At 54.2% G+C, this 26811-nt stretch overlaps 5 protein-coding genes across 5 annotated transcripts; 4 read left to right on the forward strand and 1 right to left on the reverse strand.

The window, feature by feature from the left end:
* Window positions 1-2805: 2805 nt before the first annotated feature.
* Window positions 2806-3449, forward strand: KRP23_4235 (tri-snRNP-associated protein 3-like protein; the record flags this gene model as incomplete). The annotated part of the gene is made up of 2 exons (XM_067889167.1): window positions 2806-3116; window positions 3212-3449. The coding sequence occupies 2 exons, from the start codon at window positions 2806-2808 to the stop codon at window positions 3447-3449; spliced, it is 549 nt and encodes a 182-aa protein (XP_067748353.1).
* A 157-nt stretch (window positions 3450-3606) lies between these two features.
* On the reverse strand, window positions 3607-7342 carry KRP23_4236 (Leucine-rich repeat protein SHOC-2; the record flags this gene model as incomplete). The annotated part of the gene is made up of 3 exons (XM_067889168.1): window positions 3607-4911; window positions 4980-7209; window positions 7278-7342. The coding sequence occupies 3 exons, from the start codon at window positions 7340-7342 to the stop codon at window positions 3607-3609; spliced, it is 3600 nt and encodes a 1199-aa protein (XP_067748354.1).
* Window positions 7343-8277: 935 nt separating this feature from the next.
* KRP23_4237 (uncharacterized protein) lies at window positions 8278-9771 on the forward strand (the record flags this gene model as incomplete). The annotated part of the gene is made up of 1 exon (XM_067889169.1): window positions 8278-9771. The coding sequence occupies one exon, from the start codon at window positions 8278-8280 to the stop codon at window positions 9769-9771; it is 1494 nt and encodes a 497-aa protein (XP_067748355.1).
* Window positions 9772-19073: 9302 nt separating this feature from the next.
* On the forward strand, window positions 19074-21478 carry KRP23_4238 (uncharacterized protein; the record flags this gene model as incomplete). Its single annotated transcript, XM_067889170.1, has 2 exons — window positions 19074-20315; window positions 21290-21478. The coding sequence occupies 2 exons, from the start codon at window positions 19074-19076 to the stop codon at window positions 21476-21478; spliced, it is 1431 nt and encodes a 476-aa protein (XP_067748356.1).
* A 1124-nt stretch (window positions 21479-22602) lies between these two features.
* On the forward strand, window positions 22603-24204 carry KRP23_4239 (uncharacterized protein; the record flags this gene model as incomplete). Its single annotated transcript, XM_067889171.1, has 1 exon — window positions 22603-24204. One exon carries the CDS (start codon window positions 22603-22605, stop codon window positions 24202-24204), a length of 1602 nt encoding a protein of 533 aa, XP_067748357.1.
* Window positions 24205-26811: the final 2607 nt, after the last annotated feature.

Genomic DNA, 26811 nt, shown 5'->3' on the forward strand with positions numbered 1-26811 from the left:
AGTGTCATGCACCTTCGCGCTGCTACTGACCATGTATTAGCCGGGACGTTGCCATGAATTCTAACGCAATGCGCCATGGACTTTGGCTCGGAAATCATATGTCACTACGCAAGTGGCCCGGTCGGAGCAGAGACACTCCAAGCCGCAATGAACCTTTGCGCTCATGCGAACCACTACCCGAAGCACCGAGGAAAATCGAAACGAGCAATCCTTTGCATAAGTGAGTACTACTTCAACGCTGATTACTTCGTTTAAGATGACAACGTGCACGGTCTTAACGTCGATACAGCACGAACAAAGCTGTATAAGCGTTCTCTCAGCGGAACTATGAGAGCACACGAGAAGATTGAGAACGTTCAGCTTCGATATCTATCTCTCCACCGCGTGACAATTCTCGAGCGAGTGTCGTTTGAGCATAACTGGGATTCTCCGTCTTGGTGTGTGGATGAAATCAAGACAATTCGCCAAAAGTTCAAATGCGACTGCAAGTCGTTTTACCAATCTGGATGGCTGTGCGCACACGTACTAGCTTGTTTACAGCTAGTGGACGCAGTGGATTTGAGCGCAATGCTCCGGGGTTTGCCAACTCGTAGACCGCCTGGGCGTCCTCGAAAGAAAGCTAAGTGTCTGGAACGCGACGGTCTCAGGAGGCCACAATATAGTATGACCGCACTGATTAAGAGATTAGTCGATAAGCCCGCGAGTGTTATCAACTGGAGTGTTCTGGGAACCTGGACCAACACAGGTGACGATGGTGTTGAAATCAGTCGGGACTTCGTCGGAACAATCAAACCATCGTTTTAGCGCGGTGGTAAACGTCACTGGGATGTGGATTTCACGAAATTGAGAAAGAGGACGAATATGAGGCTGAAGAGCTTGCCACTTTGATCAACTACTCGTTTCGGATGGGGCACATCATTGTTCGAAGCTGATCGGTAAGTAGTGAGTGCACTACCGCGTCTACATTTGTATACCTGCATTTTATTCAAAGCAAGAAACTCAGAAAAAGAAGATAAAACAGAAAATACTAGAGAAAAGGAGTGGTTCCACTCACCTCTCCAAAAAATCTTGTGTTAAAATCTGACATAGAATTTAGCCGGTGGCATACAATAACACCGGCGGGATACAATATCACCCTCCGCATGGAAAATAGCTGGCGGGGAATAAAAAGAAACCGAAAATGCACGCAATAAAAAATAGCCGATGGAAGCATGAAAAAAAAAACCGCCCCCAGTTGCAATTGTATCGCACACTCATGTGTCGGCCACAAGATCGCTATAATCGATTCTGATCGCTGTCACTTCTTCGTTCCAGACGAGTGGCCCACACTGATTCACAGTACATCTACTAGCCACTGAGAGTAACATTTCGTGTTATTAAGACAATCACTTCGCGATCAAGTGTTTCGCACGAGGTGACTCGCACCAATAATCACATGTTACTCGCTTCCCACTATGTGGCCACAAGTACCCTAGCCTTGAACCCTTGAACTTGAACCGAAGCTTGAATCGAAGCTTGACACGGCAAGTGCTACTATGTAACAGTCTTGCGCCGAGGAAGGTCTTGAAAGGCTTGCCCGGCGTGCAGTCGTTGAGTAGGCATTTGGTGGAGGGGTTGTTGCTATTGAAAGCAAATTGAGAAGTGATTGAGATTGAGCTGTTTGCTTTTACGGATGCCCTGGAGACCACTAGTGTCCTACCCTAAAGCCTATCCTTCTCTAATCTCGGTTGCTATCTGTTCTACCAATGATCTTGTCTAAAATATCCACGTAGTTGTAGTTTCATCAAACATCCAGCTCTCTTGATGATTTAGACCAATCAAATTAATGATTATCGGACGTATCAGATTCTTGCTCTTATCCTTGGATATCTTGCGCCATTCAGATATTGGTAGGCATGCACCCGAAAATTTATTGTTCAACCATATTGGTTGCAGTTGCGGCAATACCTGCCATTGACGGCGACTGCGTCACATTATGTCGATCTGCGGGGTAGTGTGTGTATTTGATAATGAATTACGTTGGTCCTCCTAAACATGCAAGCCTTCCTGTGCTACAGAGGCGTCCTAGCTTCTTTTTGCTTGTTTCTATTTCTTTTCGTGCCTTTGCTGCTACCCTGCATGTTTTTTCTCTTTTTCTGTGGCACTTCTTGTTTATCTATATAAATGCATGTTCATTGTTACTATATGCATGGTCACTGTGAATGTTGGTTCGTCAAGGCAGCCGTCACAATGGCAAGTGTTTCTGGCTGCTTAGCAAGCATGCCAGAGTCCTTGTGCCCATGCGCTCTGGCCTGCTTGCTAAGCAGCCAGACGCGGGTATGACAACAGGCGTGTCCGGCGTGTGGTCCTTGAGTTGGCAGGTGACGGTGTTGGCAGAGATGTTGTTGCTATTTAGAGCAAATTAAGAAGTGATTACGATTGAGCTGTTTGCTTTTACGGATGCGCTGGGGCCAACTAGTGTCCTATCCTAAAGCCTATTATTCTCTTATCCCAGTTGCTATTTGTTCTGCTACTAATATTGTTTAAAATCTCTTCGTAGTTGTGGTTTCATCAAAAAATGCCAGATCCCATGCTGGAAGGGCTCTTCACCAACCAGCGAGTTTCTATGCTACCTTTTGTCAACTGGGGTTTTCAACCAGCCCCGAAACAGAACTCTTTTAAAATACGGCCCCGTAGCAGGTTTTTCTCTACTTTTTGAATTAAAAAAATTGAGTCCGGGCGTCCACCGATTTCTAAAATATAACAGTAACGCTCAACCCAATAATCTCCAAAGCCCTTTTCAAATATCACATTTCAACGTCCAAAATGTCGCCCAGCCGAAGCCGCAGCAGCTCCCTAGACAGCTTGGGCCGGCGCCGGCGCCGCGACACTTCGACCCACGTGCGCAGACGCCGTCGTTCTACCTCCGCGTCCCGTTCGCGCTCCCGTTCGCGCTCCCGTTCGCGCTCCCGTTCGCCGTCTCGCGGGCGTCGCAGGGACCGCCGCAGCAGGAGCAGGAGCAGGCGCCGCAGTCGCCGTCCCTCCTACAGCCGCAGTAGGTCCAAGACCCGCTCTCCGGTGCCTCGACGACGCTCTACATCCCGCTCTACCTCACGTAGGGCACCTGAAACTGACAGGTAGAACACATGTGGTTAGAGTGGTAGAACGGATAAGGTATGTCGGGTAGAATTCTAACGTAGAATGGTTCTACCTTGTGGTGGCATATGTGTAGGGTGAAGAAGGACTTGGAGCAGCCCAAACAGGAGGTGAATGCCTTGTCGCACTTAAGTGAGGAGGAGCAAATGAAGCTATTGCTGGGCTTCGGGGGCTTCGAGACCACCAAGGGGAAGGAGGTAGAGGAGAACCACAAGACGGCGGCCGTGGGCACTGCACGGCGCGAGACCAAGAGAGACTACCGCCAGTATATGAACCGTAGAGGAGGTTTCAACCGCCCGCTGGACAAGGCATAGAGGTGGGTGCGTCTCTGAGGCCTGCGACGACTAAACTGGTTGGTTGGTTGTCACGTGTGAGATAGTGATGCAATACACTGGGCTCCACAAGATACTTGTGCTAGTTTTTGTGTAGTTTCTAACCTCTTCCTAGTGGTGCTTCATGTGATTGATTTCCTCAGCTGCGCCTCGCGTTGTCTTTTCCGCGCTGACCCACCGCTGATTGTCGCTTGCCGCCGCGTTTTGTGAGTCTAGCAGCGTACGCGGCTTTAGCGTCGGCGCGTCTCTGAGCCTCCTCCGCGCGCCGCTGGCGCTCGATTTCAAGCCGCAGTTCTTCCCCCACGAACCAGTGCATCCACTCGTCTTCGTACTTCATGACCATCCGCTCGTCGACCTCACGCTGTTGCTCGAGGCGTCTTCTCTCGTTTTCGCGAGCGATTTCTCTCTCTACGTGGCGTTGCCGAGTCTCTTCCCTCTCCATGTGCAGGTTGGCGCGAATTTCGCGCTTGAAGTCGCGTGCTCGAGCCAGGAAAGCGCGACTGCGAGCGCTGAACTCTTCGAACGGGGCTCGGGCTTGATTTCGTTTAGCTGCAATTTCCTCGCTGTGCGCTGCACAGTCAAGCCGGAACCGTTCGGCTGGTGGGAGACGCTTGGTGACGATGGAGCTCTTCCGACTGCCTGCTTTCTTTTTGGCAGTAGCTGTGGCGAGGGCTTCATCGTGAATATCAACTACTTCAGGTCGCCGAGCAAGCCCCGAACTAGCTTCAATGTTGAAGGCGCGGAAAAGTGCAGCGTCGTCCACTGCGTAGCCAGCTTGCTCAGCTTCCCAAGCCCGCAAGTATTCACTCTCCAGTGTTGCAACAGCCGTGCTGTCGCGCTGAATTGGGTGTCTGGATATGACGTGCCTCAAGTCGGCAATGGCTGATGGTAGCTGTCCAAGTCCGCGGTACGCTTCTGCTCGACACAAGAAAAGGTGGATGCTAGACTCGGGAATGGCTGGTGGATGCTCAATTTCATCTCCAGCGATGGCATCTTGCTGGTTGCCCGTGTTCTCAGGGTCTGGAAGTGGAGAGTGGACAGCTTTTAGCGCCTTGGTCAAGCTCTCGACGGCATCGGGGTATTGAAGCAGCGCCATATGCACAAGACCCTTGAGAAGGAATGCTGATGTGAGCTCAGTGCAATCGAACTCGGTCGCCACTTGCAGGTCTTTGAGCGCCTCGTTGGCAAGCGTCTGGTGAGTTTGCCTTGCTTGCGAGCGCCGATTTACCGCCTGTGTGTACGATTCCTTCGTCGAGTCTTGAGGCTGGTCATTATTGTTTTCCGACTGGTGTGTTGGTGACTCCGGTCGTTCCTCGTGGACTTGTTGCTGCTTTGCCTTCAGTCGAAGTTGGTGAGCGTGGATCAGTTCCGCTCCATGCATGTCTTGTTCGCACGTGCTGATCTCAACCGAAGCTTCATCGATCACCTGCCTTGCTCTCTTCAGCTGTGCATCAAGACAACTGGGTTAGAAGGCTGTCCGGCATGCAGTGCTCCCACATTGCGAGTGTGTACCAGCATGAAGCGGCACAGTCCACGCTTGTAATGCAGTTGCGGACTCTCATTGTCCTGCTCGACGAAAGGAAGCGTCTGGACGTCGTCTATCAACCTTGACAAGAGCTCTTCTGCTCTGTCGAAATCTCCAGCGTCAACAAGCTTTGACGCAAGGCCAAGACGTTCTCGTCGGTCCTGGCGTTGACGGAATTGCTGAGCAGTGAACGGGTTGTTGGAGAACTCACAAAAGCATTTGATGCGGGATATCACTGGAGGTGGAGCGGACAGCAGGTTGTCACTAGCATACAAAGATCGGAGCTTTGTTAGTTCCATCAGAGACGTTGGGAGGGATTCGAGTCGGTTGAACGACACGCTCAGTTTGGTCAGCTCAGTCAGGTTCCCGATGCGCAGTGGTAAACGTTGCAGCTCGTTGTGATCGCACTTCAGCTCTCGCAGTCGCGGCAGCTGTGTCAGCTCATCAGGGAGCTCTGGGAGCGCATTCGTGCCAAGATTCAAAACTTCGAGCCTTCGAAGGTGGGCGATTTCAGTGGGGAGAACGCGTAACGAGTTGTTCGAGAGATCCAAATGCTGCAGGTGGCTGCAGTACAGCAACACCGCTAAAGGCACTTGAGTGAGGTCGTTACCAGCCAAGACGAGTTCTCGAAGCGTGTCCTGCATTGCAGCGTGTCCAATAAGCAGCGGGAACTCTAACAGCGCGTTCTGTTGCAGGCGCATGGTTTGGACTGGTGAATCTTTTAGGAAGTCCAGGGACTCGAAGGCGACAATCCCACATGACGATGCAGAGAAGAAGGAGACGCTGGGGAGATGGCGGAAGAAGTCTTCGAGATTGATGAGTTTGGGGTTCTGGTCGAGGTCCAGATGACGCAGTTGACTCAGCGCTCCGAACTCTATGGGGAGCTGCCTCAGATGGTTGGAAAAGAGTAGGAGCTTCTCTAGATTGACCAGGGCTCCGATGCTTTCCGGAAGTGTCATCAAGCGATTGTGCGCTGCGTCCAGCTCTTGTAAGTTGGATAGACTGCCAATAGCTTCAGGTAGCGCCCGCAGATCGTTATGGTGTAGCACCATTTTCTGCAGCGAGGTCAGCGCTGGGACTTCGTCGCCAAGCGAAGTGAGCTGGTTGTTGGACAAGTCCAGCAGCGTGAGACTCCCACACTTTTCAATCGACTTCGGCACTTCGACAAGCCGATTGTCATTCAAAAGCAGCACTTGGAGCTCAACCAGGAGCCCGACGCCAACCTGCCATTCTCGCGTCTCTCGAAGGAGCTTCAGGTCTCCTTCGACGTACGGCACCTCCTTGAGGCGGTTGTGTGAGAGGTCTAAATAGCGGACCTCCCGCAGCTTCCACAACTTCGGCGAGAATGACTGGATAAGGTTATGTGACGCACGAATCGCCGTGAGTGTCGTCGTTGTTTGGAGGCAGGATGGGAGTCGAGTGAGTTGGTTGTAACTCACATCAAGCTCCTCCAAGTGAATCAGGTCCTGGATGCCTGATGGAATTCGCGTCAAGCAGTTGTGCGAAAGCACGACCTTTTTGAGGAACAGCAAGTTCCAAATGCGAGACGACAGCTTCCACGCGTCAAGACCGCTCATATCCAGTAGCTGAGCCTGTTCACCAGCATCCTCGGCGTCATCTACGATCTGTTGAGCTGTGGATCGGGGATACTTTCGACGCAGCTTCCTCTTGGTCGCTTCATCCAGTTCGACCTCTTCGCCTTCATTCACAGCGAGCGCGGTTGCAATTTCTTCCTCTTCGACGTCTCGTGCAGCATCCTGCTGGAATCCCTCGAAGTCGTCATCATCGTCGTCCTCTTCATCCTCGTCCACTTCGTCTTCCCCACCGCCATCGACAGGGATCCGAAGTGAGCCGAACAGCGCAGGTTTCGTCCAGGACGATCTGTTCGTGCTCAGATGGGTGTACAGCGTCTTCCCCGAGTCTGGGTCCGTGGTGCATTGGTACTGAGCTTTCACAAGACGACGAGCTCGCTTGCGGTCCTTAGCACCTCGGAACATGGACTGCAAGCGCACGACGGCGAAGGTCAGGTACAAGAGGTCCACTTCTTCATCTTCGGCTTGTTCGGGACGTGTCCAAGAGGTCTCGCCAGTATGGATATTGTAGTAGTAAGTCGTCTGCGAGGCTTCATCGAAGCTCTGCTGCCAAGCACTTTCCGTGGTGGAGGATCCAGCTTCTGTCGTGGCTTCTCCTGGCAGTGTCCACGACGTGTCTCCTGTGCTGGTTTTCTCGAGAAGCATGGTGAGCTTACCGGCTCCACTCGTGCACCGAGATATGATCTTACGTACAGCCGATTGAAGTAGTAGGCGCGTCCTGAGGCCTCGTCGTACGCTTCTTCCCACACGGAGCTCATGGTTCACTCACAAAATGGCAGATCATGCGTCTCTCCGGACTAGACGCTACCTCCCCCCAGCGCTAATTGCAGAGCATTCAGTGCGCCCATGACATTGAGGTGCAATCGAGTTTTCATTTGGGCAAGCCGAGTTTGAGGTGGGAACGGACCCAGAACTCGAAGGGACAGCAGCTCGTCCAGCCATTGTACTTGACCCGTTCTCGCTGCTTCTTTATTCGCGCCTTGAGGCTCCATGACCAGAGTGTCGATGTGCTTGATAACATGGGGGCAGAGCCAGTATTTTTGCAGAGAAGTGCACATCCTCAAACTCTTGAGCCGTCAACTTGCAGGCCCGCTCACTCGGTGGCTTGAAGATGCCACGCTTTTTCATGCCAGTCTCGGTGGAGCCGACCCTCTTCCTGGTGAGAAAGTATCTGCAGTTGCGGAAGTCTCGTCTGGCGCTTTTTGCGTGTTCAAGCGCGAGCTGCGATTGTGTGCACGTGCCGAGGGTCAATGAGAAATGAGTTGAGGTCGTCCGATTCACCGAGAAGCTCTGCCGGTACGTTTACGTTCCTAGCGCATCGCCGCAAAGTTCAAGATCCCGGGAGCTTTGCTTGTTCGTTCCACCAACCCAAAATTCACGGCGATGGTGCTCCTTCCTCTCCACCACTTTTCCCCAACGCGATGAATGCTCATGGATACCCGATACAGACACTGAAGCGATGGGGTTCCAACTGGATCATAAACACAATGATGAACGCTTTACGAAGCCTCTTCCTCTGGATCCCAAGAGAGAGGTGTAATGCTTTGGGGTGCTTTGGATGGTGATTACTGTGGATTATCCTGTAGTTCAAGAGCAGCTACATCCTGAGACACCAAGCACTTGGCAGGGCTGGGGAGCCATGGGTGGCCACTGCAAGAAAGCACAAAGGCTTTTGACTTGTGGGAACAAGACGATGAAGTTCACGCTGCCCCAAAATGCGTTTCCTGACGTGGAGCTGTCCCACCAGCAACAAGACGCGCTGGCCGAGGAAGCAGACAGCGTTGTGAAGGAAATTGTAGCAGCCAATGACGCTTTTCTCGCTGACGGAGCTACGTTTAGAGACTCTCAGTGGAGCCACATCCGAGCAAAGGATGGATTGCACGTGTTTCGCCAACGGTCCTGTGGGAGCTCCAAAACGCAAGGGGGCTCCTGGTCAAGCGGCGGATCATCCTCCTCCGGCGAGAGGGGGCCAATAGCCAACAGGGAGACGTCGTTGTCTTCATCGTCCGCTTTTGGTGAGAACAGCATCATGGAAAGGATGAAGCCGGCGGGCGTCTCTCTCATGGCATTGCACGGCATCGTGGATGGCAATTTGGACGACTGTATGTTCGGATGTTTTGCATCGACCGACGAGGCCTGGAAGTTGCGCAGCTCGCACATCAATGACCGACTCGATGATGCTCGGATCCTAGCGACCATCCGAGGACCAACTCAACGAGACCCGTTTCGGTTTCTTGGCATCAAATGGTTTGCGAAGGAGCATCCGGTGGTGCTGTCAACTATTGTGCAGCAGCGAGATTTCCTCATCATGGAGGCTTCGGGGCTCACGCTTGATTCTAAGGGCCAACGCGTTGGGTACTTCTTGATGCACTCGGTCACTTTGCGGGCCATTCCTGAGCTTACTGAAATGGGTATCGTGCGCGGGAAGATGAGTTTCTGCTACATTTTTCGTCAGGGCGGGCCTGGCAAAGTCCAGGTATACACTCTCGGCTACTTTGACTCGCGTGGTGACATGCCGGGCCGCGTATCGGTTGCCATCGCCGCAGAGGCTGCCATCTGCTGCGGGGGCGTCGTTGACTACGCGTACATCAAGAAACTCGCGTGGCTCATGGGGCGCAAGGGCGATCGCTCCGGTCGCACGGAGACTGCGTCGCGTAGTTGCGAATCCTGCCACAAAAGTTTGACCAAGTTCTCGCTGTCTTCATCAGGATCGGGTGGGGCCTGTCGAATCTGCCGTCGAGCGACGTGTGGGAAATGCAGCGTGGTGAAGAAGATGACCGTGGACGTGTCGGACACGGGGTCAGTCCAGCAGTGCTCTTTTCGCTTCTGCCTGGTGTGTCTGTTTGAGGCAAAGAAACAGTCTGCCTGGGACATGGCTCTCAGTAGCCTCGACAGGGCATCCAACACCCTGCCACCAGCAACGCCTCAGTCTCTGTTTCCACCCATCCGCACTCCGTTAAATGGTCGGGGAGGGCGATCCTACTCAGAGTACCAACATGCCGATACTCGTGCCTATCAACGAAGCAACCTTAGCCGCAGCGGTCCAGTCCTAGCATCACGTGATGCTAGAGCGACACAGCGGCCGCCTGTCACTGACGCAAGGTTTCAAGCTTGGTCATCATTACCCAGTGAAGCTTCGCGAGAGCCGAAGAGTTTACGGGGTGTACGACTTCGTACCGAAAACTAAATAGTCATTAGCACGCTTGAGCTCGTCAACTGCGACCTAAAAATTAACAAACGGAAGTCCGTCAGAAATTGAATCAAAATCGGCGAGCGCAGTACGATTTGCTCTGCAAATTTGTGATATGATGGTCAAAGTGATGGTATTATATCTACTTGAAGCAGTTTGAAAAGTGTAGGTCCTCCGCGCGCCCTGGCTGCCGAAAGAAATCAATGGCGCCAAACACGACCACCTCAAGGTTTACGACAAGACGGAGTCGCTCTGTCTTTGGAGGTACTGGCGAGATCGAACGACTATGGATCAATCAGCGCGATCATCGTTCAAGCTCCGGAAATCTGGTTCTATTATAGCTAATGGATGCCGACAATCGCTCAGATGCAGTCTCACTGAAAAGGCAGCGTCTACGGATTGTGGTGAAGGGATGTATGACGACAATCTCCTCACGGATCGCTGCTTCCGATTCTAGTGTAGTCTTTGGATTAAGAGTTGGAGGTTGGTTCTCGTGGTAAAACCAAGGGTATCGCACTCGTTGCGGTGATTCTGGAACTGCTTAAGATCCTTCGATCAGAAACAATTAGCCCAAGCGTTCCATTTACGCAGGACTCGGTATGAGCGTGCAGGACGTGGCATGACCAAAGCAATGCAAAGAGTTACCATCGAGCACACCCACATAAAAACGGTGTGTTTGTGATGTGCTAGATGATAACTCTCTGCAAAAATTGGCATCGGTGCTAGAAGAAAATGCCTACAGGTAGTAGGATGCTAGTGTGACAGGCCTCTGTCATACGGGTGCCACCGCGTGTGCGCGGTGGCCAATCAGAGTCGAGCGTACAACCGTTGGTTGGGACGGTCTCGAGTCTCGACTACTGCATGTCCACATCAATCAACCAGAGTTCATTTTACCTACTTCCTCGCAACTACAGTGTACGTCGGTAACGGGTTCTGTTAGCCCGTTACACCTGGTAGCACTTCGTCGTCCGTTCAACGCCCAAGATCAAGATGAACGACATCTCGAGTATGTCGTTGGAGCACGAGAACTTCCCGCACCTGACGCTGATGGAGTGGGAAGCACTCCACCGCCTGGCAGCGGTGTCAGGCGACACGGTCGTCAAGACGCTCCTGTCGACTGGAACGGAACACGAACAACGCTTGTGTGCTCAAGAGTTCTTAACGCGTGAGCTCGCTGATCTACGTCGGCGTGCGACGACTCCCACGCCGTCCAAGAACAAGACCGACATCGTCAAGCTCGATGTCTCCACATACAGCGGCGAAGGCAAGACCCGCCTTCACCTGAACCGCTGGTTCTGCGAGGTGGACATAGCGATCGAAGCTCGGCAATTGTCTACCGAGCTCGCGCGCACGCGCTTCCTGCTTTCCAAGTTGTCCGGGAAGGCGAAGGAGTGGGCGCTCGGCCGACTCGTGGCCGACGCCTCCTGCTTCCCGACGATGGCAGCTATGCAGGCTGACCTGCGACTCGCGTTCGAGCCGCCCCAAGATGAAAGCGTTCAACGGTCGGCATTCCTTTCGCTAAAGCAGGGACGTCTGACCATGCTCGAGTACATTCAACGCGCGCGCCATCTCGCCTCGTGTATCACGACGCAGCCAGTCGACATGGCCACACAAGTCCACGTCTTTGTCTCCGGTATGAATGCTGGCTACCAGCGCTTCTACTTGACCCGCAAGACGCCACCGACGCTGGAGGAAGCCTTCACTGTCGCTTTGCGTGAAGACTATAGTGTGTCGGCATCGCAAGCTTTCGATGTATCACGGTCTCTTGTCCCTGACCCAGAGCCCGAACCCATGGAGGTGGATGCTATCCAGTCCTATCGCGGACGTCGGGAGCCGACGTCGCCTTCACGCCAATCCTCCACTCGGGGGTCGCGTCCTATGAAGGGTTTTCGATGTGGCAAACCTGGCCATCGCGCGGCGGTGTGTCGTGCTCCGTCGCCCATGGCGGCGAACGCTACGACTGCGAACGACGTCGCCGCTCCAAAAAAACGGACACACCCAGTAGGTGCGGGGCGCCCTACTGGGTGTGTACGGAGCGATGGTTCTCTGGTGGCAGAACCTCCTCCTAGCCCTCCCGTGCTTCACGCACGCCTATCAGCCACCACATCTGGCAGCGACTCGAGACTGATCGTACTCAGTCTCCACGTTCAAGGTGCACAGCGCCCAATACGCGCCCTGCTGGATTCCGGCGCGACGAACAACTTCGTTCGCGCCGCGAGTTTGTCGGCATTGCCGGCGGACATGAGCATCCGCGAGAGCGGCGGTGAGATGATCGTAAAGTATGCTGACGGGAAGCCGCGGCGTACGCCACGGCGATCTGCCACCTTCGCGTACGAGTTTGACGGGTTCCGCGGCTCGGAGGAGTTCTTGGTGATCGAGCTGAGTGGCTCCTTCGACTGCGTCTTCGGAATCCCGTGGCTCGCTCGCCACCAGCCTGCCATCGATTGGCTCGCTGGTACAGTCCGCCCCCGCGATATCGACGTGAATGCCGTCGAAGCGTTCCTGTGCGGAACGCCAAACCAATGGCCGCATGTTACAGTCATGGACCCCGAATCCATGGCCCATGCTGCACCCGAAGCGAGCGATGGCCCTTCATGTGCAGTATGCGAAAACGCAACCTGCGCCGGTCCTGAGCAGGAGTCTCAGGACGCCCCCGACGTGGTCGAGCATGGGTTCCCACGTCCCGATGAGCAGTGGTTCTCGGATGAAGACGATGATGACGTGGTCGAGCATGGTTTCCCACGTCCGGATGAGCAGTGGCTCTCCCCCGAAGAAGAAGATGACGTGGTCGAGCATGGGTTCCCACGTCCGAGCGATGATGTGGTTGAGCGTGGCCTCCCACTTGCGGTCGAGCATGGATTCCCGCGGGTGGTCGAGCGAGAGCTCCCCGAAGAAGTTGACGCGGCCGAACAACTGGCTCCGCGTCTTGGTGCCGATGTCGAGTTCCGGCACCCCGAGTCTGCTGACGTGATCGAGCATGGGTTCTCACTGTCAGCTGTGGAAGACTCTCCACGCCCGGTTCGTCGTCGCGGTCGTCGTAAACCGCGACGACCTCGTGCGCCGTCGCGGGATCCAGTCGAAGCTGAGACCGAGATGATCTCAGTCCTGGTGGGGAATGACGCGGACGAACCTCCGCGTGCGTGCAACGTCGAGGTCGCACGTCCTCCATGCGACGCTGCCGAGATCACTCGACTGCCTGGCCTCTCGTGGAAACATTTCCTTCGCGACTTGAAGAAGGGCGAGATCGAACAAGTGTGCATGATCGTCGCCGAAGACGCCGCATCCATCGCATCCGTCGAGACCCACGCATCGGACTCAACGTCCGACGCTCGCACACGTCCGAAAGGTGCTGAGCCGAAGAACGCCCGCGCAGCACGATACGCTGCCCAGTCGTTGCCGGCTCTAGAGGCTGCCGGCAACCCAGTCGCTCCTCTTGTACGCGAGTTCAGCGACATCTTTCCGGACAAGGTTCCAGCCGCCCTTCCACCCGATCGTGGCGTTCGGCACGAGATCGACCTCGTGCCAGGCGCGAAGTACTGTGTGACGCGGCAGTGGCCGCTTCCCCGAGATCAAGTCGAAGCGATCGACGCTTTCTTCGAAGGTCGCCGGCAAGCCGGCCACGTCCGCGAGAGTCTGTCCCCGCATTCCAGCCCGACGTTCTGCGTGAAGAAAGCCACCGGCGGATGGCGGATCGTCCACGCCTTCAACAAGCTCAACGACGCCACCATCCCGGCGCAGACGCCGATTCCGAGGAAAGACATGGTGCTCGACACCATGTCCGGCAGCACCAAGTTCAGCGCCATCGACCTGATGGATGGCTTCTACCAGATCTTGATGCGCGAAGCCGACGTGCCGTTGACTGCCGTCAGCACGCCCAGTGGAATGCTCTGGGAATGGCTCGTGATGCCGCAGGGGCTCAAGAACGCCCCTGCCACCTTCAATCGCATGGTGTCAAATCTGCTCCGGCCGTTCCGCGACTTTGCGCCCAGCTACTTCGACGACATCTTCATTCACAGTCGTGCCGCGGGCGGCATGACGGACGTCGAGATGCACCTTCAACACCTGAGGCAGGTGTTCGCAGTGATGAGGGAGAACAAGCTGTATGCCAACTTGAAGAAGTGCATCTTCTGCGCTCCCGAGATCCCAGTGCTCGGGAGCTACGTCAGCACGGAAGGTGTCCGTGCTGACCCGGAGAAGATCGAAGCCATCTGCGCTTGGCCCGCTCCTCAGGATCAGAAGCAGCTCCGGCAGTGGCTTGGTCTCGCGACGTACCTCCACCACTACTCGAAGAACTTCGCGGCAATGATCCGTCCGTTGTCGCAGCTTCTGAAGGCAGATGCCGCGTGGTCGTGGCGTCCTGAGCACCAGTCGGCTTTTGACGCGGTGAAGACGAGCTTGTCCACCGCGCCCGTACTCATGCTTCCAGACCACTCGAAGCCCTTCCATGTCGTGTGCGACGCGAGCGACTTCGCGATCGGCTGCGCCTTGATGCAGTTCGATGACGAAGGGCGCGAGCGGATCATCAGTTACCAGTCGCGCCAGCTGAAGCCGGCAGAGCGGAATTATCCGGTCCATGATAAGGAGCTGCTGGCCATGCGGTACGCCCTCATCAAGTTCCGCGTATATCTCCTCGGCGAGCAGACCTTCGCGATCTACACCGACCACGCGTCGTTGAGAACAGCGACGAAGAGCCCTCACTTGTCCCAGCGCATGGCGCGCTGGCTCTCGCTATTCTCCGAGTACAACTTCGTCGTCCACTACAAGCCGGGCAAGGCCAACATCCTCGCCGACGCGCTCTCGCGTCGGCCAGACTACGTGCAGTCGAGTCGACACGCAGTTGGCGACGAGGATGACGACGAGTGCGCTGTGTGTGTTGCTGAAGAGGTCGCTGCAGTGGAAGTCGCAGCGACTACTCCACTCCGAGACCTGATATCGGCCGCGTACGAGGCGGACGCGGCGTGCTCCGAGATGATCAAGTACTTGGGAGACCCGTCCGACACGGCGCGGCGCCGATTGTCCGCACGGAGCCGTGCCCGCATTGATCGATACCAACTGGAAGGAGGCCTGCTGACATACAGCGTCGATCGCGCCGATCCGCCGCGCATCGTCGTCCCGCTGGACGATGACCTTCGGGCTCGGCTGATTCACGAGTTCCATGACGCTCCCAGCGGCGGCCACCTCGGACGCGAGAAGACTTTCGCGTCGCTCTCGCGAGACTTCTATTGGCCGCACATGTACAAGTGGGTGCGGAAGTGGGTACGCTCCTGCGAAGCGTGCCAACGAGTCAAGCCGTCGCAGTCGAAGCAGGCCCCGCTTCGACCCCTCCCAGTTGCGGCGGATCCGTGGTCTTCCGTGAGTATGGACTTTGTCTTCGGGCTGCCTCGAGATGCTCAAGGCCGCACTGGGATTCTCGTCTTCGTAGATCGTTTCAGCAAGATGCTTCATCTTGCTCCGGTCGCTGTCACCATCACCGCGGCGCAGTCCGCGGCGATCTTTCTCGACATCGTCTACAGGCACCATGGACTGCCGACCTCGATCATCTCCGATCGCGATCCCCGCTTCACCGCCGCATTCTGGACCGAGCTCTTCAAGCTAGTGGGGACGCGGTTGAAGATGTCCACCGCGTCACACCCAGAGGCGGACGGCCAGACCGAACGCGCAAACAGGGTCGTCGAGGACGTGCTGAGAAGCTTCGCCACGTCGTTCGAGTCGTGGAGCTCGTTCCTGCCTATGGTTGAGTTCGCTCTCAACAACGCCGTTCACGCGTCGACCGGTCTCACGCCATTTTACGTCAACTACGGTCGCCATCCCCGCGTTCCAGCGCTCCTCGGCATGGAGCGCTCGATTCCCCAAGGCGGCGCTGACGACGAGAACGACTCGGCGCACCTTTCCAATGCCGACCAAGTGCCCAGCGGCACTGAGGCCGCTGACGGCGCTACCTCCGCCTTGATGAACGGTGTCACGACTCGGCACGGTGCCCGACCCTCAACTCGAGGCATGCGTACGCGTGCCGCCACGAGGGCGGCACCATCCGACATCGCATCTTGGACACGTCGGACGCTGATCAACCCACGTCAGCGTCCTCGTGCAATTGCATATGAAGACACGTCCGGCGCGGCGACCCCGCCCGCGCCGCCTCCAGCAAACTTTGACCCCATTCCGTCCCCACAACCGCGCGACACAGCGGCTGTCAGCAAGTTCTTGCAGCGACGCCAGAGTGTGGCGCGCTATGTTCGTGACGCGATTGCAGTGGCAGTCGATCGTCAGAAGGAAAACGCTGATCGACGCGGCCGCAAGAACATGGAGAAGTTCGCCGTCGGCGACCGCGTCTTGCTATCGACGTCCGGCATTCAACCCATTTTGGTTACCAATTTGGGCGCGAACAAGCTCGCGCCAAGGTATATTGGACCATTTCAAGTGTTGAAAGTGTTAGGAGATGCCTACACGCTACAGCTACCTACAGCGCTCCGGCTTCATCCTACTTTCTACGTCGGTCGGCTGCGGCGATACCATCCCGCGCTTATCCCCAGCGACGACGCTGCCACTCCCCAGCGTTCCGGTCTTGGCCCCGCTGCGGCGATTGGCGCCGCGGCACTCGGCGACGCAGCTCCTGGTTCTCATTCTCCAGCACGTCCAGACGACGCGCCATCCGATCCAGACGCTGCGCGATCGCAGCGTCCTGTCCGCGATTCTCCGTTTGAGCGGGACGGCCCCGCTCCTCTCGTCGATGGTGCTGGTAATATTCGCCACGTGGTCGAGGCCATTCTCCAGCACGATGATGCCCGTGCTGCCCCTCGTTCCGGCCGTCGGAGTCGCGGTGGTCGTCACCGCGACGACCCCGTCCCCAGTCACCGCCAGTATCTTGTTCGCTGGCTTGGCCCCATGCCGGATAGCTGGGAGCCCCGTGCGATCCTTCTTGCCGACATTCCGGACTGCGTGGCGGCGTACGAGGCAAGCCTTGGAGAGGGGGCAAGTCCTCCGGACGGCGCGGCGCCACGCCGCGCCTAGACGCATGAAGCGAAGCTTCGAATCTTCCTATCAGTCGACGCTCGGACTCGGTGAGCGGATACTCCTCAACCTGGCGCTGCCACTCTTCTGCACTCGGTCGCGGGAGATCGAACCCGCGACATCGTGGACATCCTGTCTTGAAGTGCACGAAGCAGGATTTGCGGTCGGCGTCGTACGACGTCTCACAGATTTCGAGGGCCAGAGCACTGACGGACAAGCGCGAGTGCGTGGCCTCGCGCTGCTCGAGTCTCTGCGTGAAGATCTCCTCACCCTCAATGTTCCAGCGCTCCACGAAGGACGTCCACGATCGGTCCATGGACCGATAGGTCACGGTGCCTCTCGCCGCGACGGGCTTACTGCGAGTCGATCTCCATCGGTTGAACAACGCGATCATCTCGTCCGCACTCCGATCACCTTGCACGGCGCTGCAATCGTGCAGCGCCCACCGCTCCAGTGTCTCTTCGTACGTGAGGTCTCCAGTGTCCATCGCAGCTCCAATTCTCGACTGACGAAGATCCAAGCTTCGCCTTCTCTGCGTGTTTCTTAGCCTGAATGGGGAATGGTGTGACAGGCCTCTGTCATACGGGTGCCACCGCGTGTGCGCGGTGGCCAATCAGAGTCGAGCGTACAACCGTTGGTTGGGACGGTCTCGAGTCTCGACTACTGCATGTCCACATCAATCAACCAGAGTTCATTTTACCTACTTCCTCGCAACTACAGTGTACGTCGGTAACGGGTTCTGTTAGCCCGTTACAGCTAGTTTCATTAAGCATACATTACTCCTTCACCAGTTGGCATCGCAGACGAGTGACATTTACCAGTAACTTCCCATCGTCTGCAAGTCTACTGGCGGTGTTGCATTATTATTATAACAAGCTTTTATTATAACAAGCTTTTGATACGACACTGCTTTGCGTCTTCACAACCGTCTTACTCCGCAATATTAGATATATGTGTTGAAAAGAGACAACGCTTTTCACTCACATTGATGTTCAAACCTCGTTTTGAACACCTACTTAATAGAACACAGGCTTCAGAATGTAGGGGGCAATTATCACCAGTCAACAACTCCAAAAGATCAGAGTCATTCACTTGAGCTTCTTAAGCTCTAGGTTTGCTCGTACTTCGATTGCCATTCTACATCTGAGCAGTGACGTAGCTACAGTGTGAACGAGAAGCATGTAGGCTACCAAAATAAGAGAAAAGGGACCGGACACAGGCATTTCTTCAGACTTCAGCAATTTGCTCGATGAAAAGCACATACATGTAGGCGTTATAAACGAATAGAACACACGAGCAGGGTTGTATTCGTTTAGAGCACACATGTCTAATATGCGGGGTAAGACGGTAGCTGAACGGAGCCGGTTCTGTTTGTTTTAGCCAATGTGAGTACCGGAAAGTGCGATATTTCACATAATTTCATCCAATGGGAGAGTCGTATTGTGTGGCATCTCGGGCCAATAATGGACCCCACAACACGACGAAAGCGGCTCAACGATTATGTTATCTGATTGCCGGTGGCGTCCTGTACGGGAGCTATGTGTGGTAAATGAAAAGCGGTGACGAAGATGACTGCGGGCTCTGGGCTGCCTCGACACGCCATCCATAGCCCTGTCTGGATCTGGTGCACCACCACCAGCGATGCCTCCGCCTCTGGATACGACAACCGTATGCCTGTTCCTGCAGTTGAAGGCAAAGTTAGCCAGCAAGAAAGGGTGTCGACTCGAATGACAAGTGGACAATGGTAGGTAATGTACGCTGTGCTGATCCGATCCGCAAGATCCCCCACATCGTGCTTGCTCGCATTCTTTTTTCTCGGTGGAGTTGAGTCACTCAATTCCATTGAGAACTTGAGCAGAGCTTATTTTTACTGTCCACCCTAGCATACCTGTCGGACTTCAATTGACACGGCGTTGTCCTCCACATCACACAAACGTGGTGGCCATTAGCTCGCTGCCATCTAATCTCAAATCAACGACGCAAAATAACGAAGTGCGGGACAACTGTAAACGGCTCTCGGAGTCGGAGAGCCGTTCACATTGGAGGGAAGAGCTTCCGGACAAAAGGCTTTTGCGTGGTTATCTACATGTGAGTATGTACCGGTATGATGATGCATGGCTTTCGAATGTACCGGACGGCGCCATTTATTCTCGAATCACGAGAATGAAAATGCGTGATGAAGTGTAAACGGCTCTCTCAAAGGTACTTTCTCGGATACAGGATCGTCGGATTGGGGAAGCGATCACCACAACGTCGGCTGCACAAGTACTTTTGACGGCTACACGAAAGCTATGAAGTACAGACTGCCGAAAGACGCCTTTCGCGCAGCGTGGCTGCCTCAGGAACACCAAGACGCGTTGGTCCAGGAAGCCGAGACCGTGGTGAGAGAGACCATTGAAGCGAATGAAGCTTTTCTGGATAGCGAATCTACGTTTCAGAATCCAAGCTGGAGACTTGTCCGCGAGAAGGAAGGGCTGCGTGTGTATTGCCAACGCCGAAAGTCGAGAAGAGGCTCCAGGACACACGGCGATCAATGGCGACAGGAATCGCTTCTGCCTGCTTCCCAAAGCTCATCGTGGGCCAATCCAAGATATCGAGGTGGTGGAGAAAGTGTCAAGGGATGTGAAATAGGCACCGAGCGGGAGACGGCGTTGTCGTCCAAGTCTGCGTTTGCTGAGAACACCATCATGGAAAGGATGAAGCCGTCGGGAGTCCATCTTATGGCGCTACACGGAACGATGGATGGCACGCTGGACGACTGCATGTTCGGGTGCTTTGCACCCACTGACGAGGCCTGGAAATTACGAAGTTTGCATATCAACGATCGCCTTGACGATTCCAGAATCATATCTACTATCCACGGACCAACGCAAGAAGATCCGTTTCGATTTCTTGGCATCAAGTGGTTCACGAAGGAGAACTCGGCTGTGCTTTCAAGCATCGTCCAGCAGCGAGATTTTCTCATCGTGGAGTCTTCCGGACTCACGCGCGACTCGAAGGGTGAGAGAGTTGGGTACTTTTTGATGCACTCGGTGACAGTGCTGGATGTGCCGGAGCTTTCCGGTATGGGCATTGTGCGTGGAAAAATGAGCTTCTGCAGCATTTTCCGCCAGAGCAGGCCTGGACAACTCACAGTGCACAGTCTTGGCTTCTTCGATACGTGCGGTGGGATACCGAGCCGAGTGTCGGTTGCACTTGCTGCTGAAGGGGCTATCAGCTTTGTGAATGTCGTTGACTATGCCTACATCAAGAAGCTCGCGTGGCTCATGAGAAGCAAGGGCGAGCAGTCTGGGAAGAACAGCACCCTCGCGTCTTGCTGTGCGGCGTGCGACAAGAGCTTCAGGAAGTTCTCGCTTTCTGCCTCACGATCAGGTGGGGCTTGCAGGATTTGTCGCCAAGTCTTCTGTGCAAAGTGCAGTGTGGTGAAGAAGATGACTGTGCACGTGTCGGACACTAGCACTGCCAAGCAGTGCTCGTTTCGGTTTTGCCTGGGCTGTCTGCTCACGGCAAAGAAGCAGTCTGTCTGGGATATGGTGCGAAGTGGACCTGAGGGTTCATCAGGATTATCAGAATCCTCACATACATCCAGAGCACAACTAGCAGCCTCCTACTCTGGAGTCCGATCGACGCTGCAGCAGCCCCAACAGAACTGGGCAAGTCAATCGTACTCAAACTATCGACATACAAGCACTCGTGCCCAACGGGGCAACGCAGCTGTGGATTTCAGTCGCACCAACTATGTTGGTCGAGGGAACACGAGCGACATCCAGTCGAGAGCAGTACGATCGCTGTCTTTTACCGGCGGAAGACCAAGAGCACCACGGGTCGAAATATCTGAAAAATCAAATACTACGCGCGGTGTCCGACTCCGTGTATATAACTAGGAAGTACCCCTGAAACAATGAGGGTCTTAGAGCTGATACCTGCATGGAATATATAGATCGTATCGCTGCTTTCTCATGCTTTTGCACACTAAGATGCACTGCAGTTGTTCTTTGGCACTTGCTGAATTTGGGGAGCTGTTATGAGGCAATGCCAATCTTCCATCCCGAGTACCCGTAACCTATGAGATCAGACGTACGCCGGTAACTAACTTTACTTTGTCGCCTGCCTTCACTTTGCCACACCAACGTAAAAGCAGAGAGGGCTCACTTCATTTGAGCTCTCGCCGACTAGATTTCTACGACGAGCCATCGCAGATCCTACTTTCAATCTGGTATTATGAACTGCAATACCTGTCTGGTCTTGGTCGTTGTATCAATAGTTGGCCTTGACTTGAAACTCTTGCATTTTGTCTTGTATCAGGAAACCGGGCTATCCTTTTAAGCCCACTTCTCTTTGCTGCGCTCCGTTTGCTTCGTCCGAATACCCCCACATCACCGCCATGGTATTACTAGCTACTAAACTAGTCGCTGCAGGTATTGACGTCCGTGCAAACGCACTTCCTCAATGGTGCGTGTACCCACATAGTCCGTTATGTGTTCCCACACGTCGTATCAAGCCGTAGACCTCCAGCGCCAACATGAACCGCCCGTGCTCCTATCGCTACCACTCCGACCTGCCAGTACCACTGGCGACAGTCGAGAGGGCGTCGTCCTCGCTACTGCTGCTGTCGTGCCCTACACTTGAGTTAGACTGTGTCGACGTATTCTGCCGCATGGCAGCAGAAGACCAGGCCGCCCGGGGTTCAAGCTGAGGCCTCGCTCTGCTGTTATGCTGGCGCGCTGCGAGCGACGGCAATTTGGCTGTACAATGCCTGTCGCGAGAGTTGTCGTCGAGTGACGGCTCTGAGCAAGGCAACATCAAGACCGAGAACGGTCATGCTCATTTGTAGCCATCTTACAGCTCCTGCGAATATGTGTGGGCAGTGCCCAGTCGGTGAAACCAGCGCTCTAAACCGAGGCGACAGGCATTCCTGGATCTCGAGCGACAGGATCATGTATTTGGCAACAATCTTTTGCCGATTCTGCGGGTATTCGAGACGAGGCTGTATGAACCGGTCCTTTCGTTATACACAACGATAGTATCATTGCCCATTTCCCTTCTCCAAAGAGGTTGTTTTGAAAACTGAACGGCGTGTACTGAACGATTGACGTTAAGACGTGCTGGTGTGAGCGCGTAAGATTAGCAGTCGGTTGAACGTGACGGCCCAGCGACGGCCGTGGTAAATTGTCAAAATTCGTCACGGTGTTACATGTATGTACATTCGTAAAGACGTTTTCAAATACACTACGCTATAATAGGGCTCTCTCTTTCTCTCGTTGTCCACTGTGCCTTTAATGACTTTCAGTCTCCGCTCATCTCTCTTTTCATTTGGAGACGATGCTCGAAATCGCTTCCGCGTCGAGACTTCCGCTGGTAGGCTTACCTAATCGTACATGTGTTGATTTTTTCGTACGATTGCACGGGTGCTCTCTGCAGGTACGGATGGCCATTTTCCAGTGTTATCGCTGAACGTTGTTGAGGACTCTTTGCCTTTTCTCCATGGCGGTGCACAACGCACTTGGATACACAATCGTCAGGATCGAAGTTTGTGCTTCGTCCCGCCAACCCACTCCCCGCCGATGGTACCAGTACACGTACTTCTCCCTAAACTGTCGGAACGTGCACATTGAACACGAGTACTTCGAGGTTTGCTGCGATACATGTATCGAGGCAGTGAAATGCAGGATGAACTGTAATTTGTAGTTCTTGCAGCGCAAACGGCTCTCAGAGGTACTTCTTCGCGCACAATCTTAGGATTGGGAACGCCAATTGTATCCTCATTCACCACGACCACGGCAGCACAAGTTCTTTTGAGTGCTCAAAGAGAGCGGCGAGATGAAGTCCAGGCTGCCGAAAGACGCGTTCCGCGCTGTGAAACTCTCCCAGGAAGAGCAAAACGCATTGGTCCAGGAAGCGGAGACCGTGGTGAGGGAGACCATTGCAGCGAACGAAGCGTTTCTCGACATCGATGCTACATTCCAGGACCCGCAGTGGAAAACTGTTCGCGAAAAGGAAGGCCTACGTGTGTATTGCCAACGCCGCAAGAACAGAAGGACCTCGAAAGCGACGAGCGACCAATTGAAACAGGATCCCTTTTTGTCTGTTACCCGAAGAGCCTCCAAGTCCAGCTCGAGATACCGCGGGTTTGAAGAAAGCAGCACAGGCATCGAGTCATCAATGTCGACGTACTCCGCCTTTGCTGAAAACAGTATCATGGAGAAGATGAGGCCGACGAATGTGCCTCTCATGGCCTTGCACGGGACTATGGATGGAACGCTGGACGACTGTATGTTTGGGTGCCTGGCCTCGACCGACGATGCCTGGAGGTTACGCAGCTCCCACATCCAGGGCCGCATCGATGACGCTAAAATTCTAGCTACCATCAAAGGGCCAACACGACAAGAGCCCTTTCGATATCTTGGTGTCAAGTGGTTTACTCAGGAGAACCCCGCGATGCTTTCAGGTATCATGCAGCAGAGAGACTATCTCATCATGGAGTCCTCGGGCCTGACACGCGACTCGGAAGGTGCAAAAGTTGCCTACTTTTTGATGCACTCCGTCAAGTTGCGTGATGTTCCTGAGCTGTCCGACATGGGGTTTGTTCGAGCGACCATGAGCTTCTGCTGCATCTTCCGCCAGACCAGACCCGGCCAAGTCTCACTGCACAGTCTCGGCTTCTTCGACACTCGCGGCGGCATGCCAGGTCGAATGGCAATTGCAGGTGCCGCAGACGGAATTATCGGCTTGGCAACCGTCGTAGACTACGCGTATACCAAGAAGCTCATGTGGTTAATGAGCCGCAAGGGGAAACAGTCTGGACAAGCCGACTCGGTCGCTTGTTACTGTCAAGCCTGCGGCAAAAATTTGACCAAGTTCTCGCTGTCAGGATCGAATGGGTCCTGTCAGATCTGCCACCTCGTGGTTTGTGCAAAGTGCAGCGTGGTCAAGAAAATGACTGTGGACATCTCGGACACAGGAGCAGCCCAGCGATGCTCTCTTCGTTTTTGCTTGTGCTGCCTAGTCAGTGCGAAGCAGCGGTCCTCTTCGGAAATGGTGTTCAGTGGAACTGGAACGCCGTCAAGATCTCAATTCCCAGCACCCTCCCAGGCTCGATTGATATCGTTGCCGCAGACGTCTCTAGACGAATGGACTGACGACCCGCATTCAGAGTATCAGCCTGCACGAACGCGCGTCCATCAACGCATAAATTTCGCCCGCTCCAAGTACCCTGAGCGGGCGACCGTGTCAGAGTGCAGCGAATTCCAAGCCAAGGCAAACCAATCGCTGCCTGTTCCTGGTGGGAAACCTCTGGTGTCACGTGTTGAGGCCCCGGAGGAAATTCAGGGTTTGCACAGCTTCAGGCCTCGTGCAAATAACAAGGCTGTACACGAGTTCCTGGATGACTATGAATTTCAAACAGGCGAGTACTGCCGGTAGTGTGAATCTTACGAACGTAGCAAGATTCACCACATATTCCCCGTAGTGATTGCAGTTGATCAAGTGGCGAATTACCACGCCAACCAATCGGCAGCACTTGATCGGCTGGTTACGCGTTAGCTACTATCTTGAATGCTGGACTGGCAGTCCCAACCTGTCCTTGTAAAATACTTGACAAACTGCTTCTCTAGTTTTCTGCACTTTTTTCCAAAGAGCTACTGCGTAGTAACACGTCACTTCGGTTTGCAGAGTTTAGCCTTCATTGCTTTGTCCATTCCTGGAACTACTTTCACAACATGCAGTTTTGCTTGCTATTGCGAGAGGCACCCGCTGACTACTTCTTCTCCATTCTCGAAAAGCCAAGCAAGTTGTTCCAGCGATAATTTCTGAAAGATTCCTAATTGTCTTCTTCGCACGCAGTTCCTAGTGCTATGTCCACTGTCATTCAGGGAGGTTGAATAGTTGAGCTCGATAAATGCAGGCGTTGAATGTGAACAGTTCAAACTCGGCTTGAAAAAGAGTCAGCAACATTGACGGAATCAATTCGGAAGTCGCTCCTCCACCGACGAGCAATGGCCAACCGCGTGTACCAAACCGCTGTCAGGAATGCATCGCATTGGTATGATCACCATCGAAATGGACGACGTTAGAGTATCCCAGAGGACCAAAGGGGTCCATTGAGCAGCACCACAATTCACAATTATTACGACAAAGGGCTGCACTCCGCTCGTCGAATGGACATGCTGCGTTGGTTAAGTTACTGCTCGATAAAAAGCAAATACCGTACTTGTTGACTGGATGAACCGCGGTCGCGCGTGAGCAAGCTGGATTAGACGTTGAGCGCTTCTTGCAGAGGTAGAATCAAATAGTGCAAAATACATTAATTAACTCGCATAGCTCAAACGAAGTGACTTTTTGAGTTGCAAACGTCCCACATGAGACGCAGGCAGGTAAACGTAGCGGTATCGTTGGAAAAGAATCTCAGCGAAGTGTAAATTTCTCGACTGCGACCTTCATGCTGACCAATATCAAAGGGGTTGCTCGCAAGAAGTTAGTTTTACCGATCCCAGGTCTCCTTTGATCAATATTTATCATTATCAGCGCAACTCCTCGAATGCAGCGAGGCCATGGACCTCGCTACACGTGTTTGCATTCGGTGGCAGCCGCACGTTGCCCCAAGCGACTCCAACCTCGGTGCACTCAGGATGATTCAACCTCATTCATACCTGGATTTGATTGGCCAGCTCAATTATTGAGTCGTGGGCTCGATGTATGACAAACAAGCCGCAAGTGGCAATGCAATCGGTCATAACGAAGGTGCGGCCAGAATCCAGTGGGCCAAAGTGGACACTACGTGCCTCCTCAAGCTGACAATCCTGGCACATCGCCGTGCATACAAACTCCAGTCACTTGTAAACTCTGCTGTAGGACTCTCCGCGTGTCTCGGCTCTTGAGCGATCCAACCAACAAAAGGCCGCAGCATTTTGCTCGTCAGTCTTGAAAAGCTCATCAAGCACGTAGTTAAAACCATGAAAGTGCTGCAGTTGGTGCTCGTCGCCGTGTTGGCCGTCTCCAGCGTCTCTGGCTCTACAACGTCCAGCTCTTCATCCACCGCCGTGGGTTCGTCCTCGTCCTCCGCTTTGTCGTCGCAAGTTTCGTCTGGAAGCTCCAGCACCAGCGCCGCAGTGTCGGACTCCTCTTCAGGATCTTCGAACGCCACATCATCGGCGTCCGAATCCGCTTCGTCGGACTTGTCGGCCAGTGTCTCGAGTTCCGCTTCGGACTCGAGCAGTTCGGAGGCGTCGGCCACGGCCCAGAGCAGCTCCGGCTCGTCCGAGTCGTCATCGGGCATCACAGGCAACTCTGGGGGCGCCATTGCAGCTCGTTCGGGCTCGGCGCTGTCGAGTTCGGACGCCACGCAACACGTCACGGCGTCTATTGCCACCGTCGCGATGGTCGTGGGCGCTCTTGGTGTCTACTTCCTGTAACTTGGTGGAGTCAAGTCAACTGCACCAGGAGACAGAGCAATCATCAACAAGAATAGTGTCGCTAATACCACGTAGTCGACTTGGTCATATCACTTCCGGGAGAAATCTTGTAGTAATAGAAGCAGTTCTGAGTCAAATTCGGTAATGAAGAGGAAATGCTGCAGACTGCTGTATGATGACGCTCGATCGTAGCGGGCGTCAACTTTTAGAACTGCTACACCTTACGCTAACGTTGGTATTTCGATGGGGGAATGCTTGGAAATCCACAAGATGAAAGTTGCAACGGGGTTAAGAAAGTTCTCCCGCACTTTCACTTTCTAGCAGATAAGATGGAGCTACGTTGTTGTTAATCCTAGAGGCACACGAGTTCGTGGTCGGGATTGGAATCGAAGACAGTGTAGCAGAACTAAACAAGGTCATTGCTAACACGCGACAAGTCAATGTCCAGCCCAGCCAGTTGACGCTTATCGTGTGAGAGGTGGTGACCTCACGCATATCAAGAAGAACTGCGCGGCGGATGATTTTCTACACGCAGCAGTGTGTAAGGGTGACCTAGCGGTACTGGAGACGTCGCCACCTGTGCACTACTACGAACTAGTTACTCCGCGATGCAACCACG

This window comes from Phytophthora ramorum, assembly GCF_020800215.1.
Source record: "Phytophthora ramorum isolate Pr-102 chromosome Unknown Phyram_PR-102_s0003, whole genome shotgun sequence".
NCBI lineage: Eukaryota > Oomycota > Peronosporomycetes > Peronosporales > Peronosporaceae > Phytophthora > Phytophthora ramorum.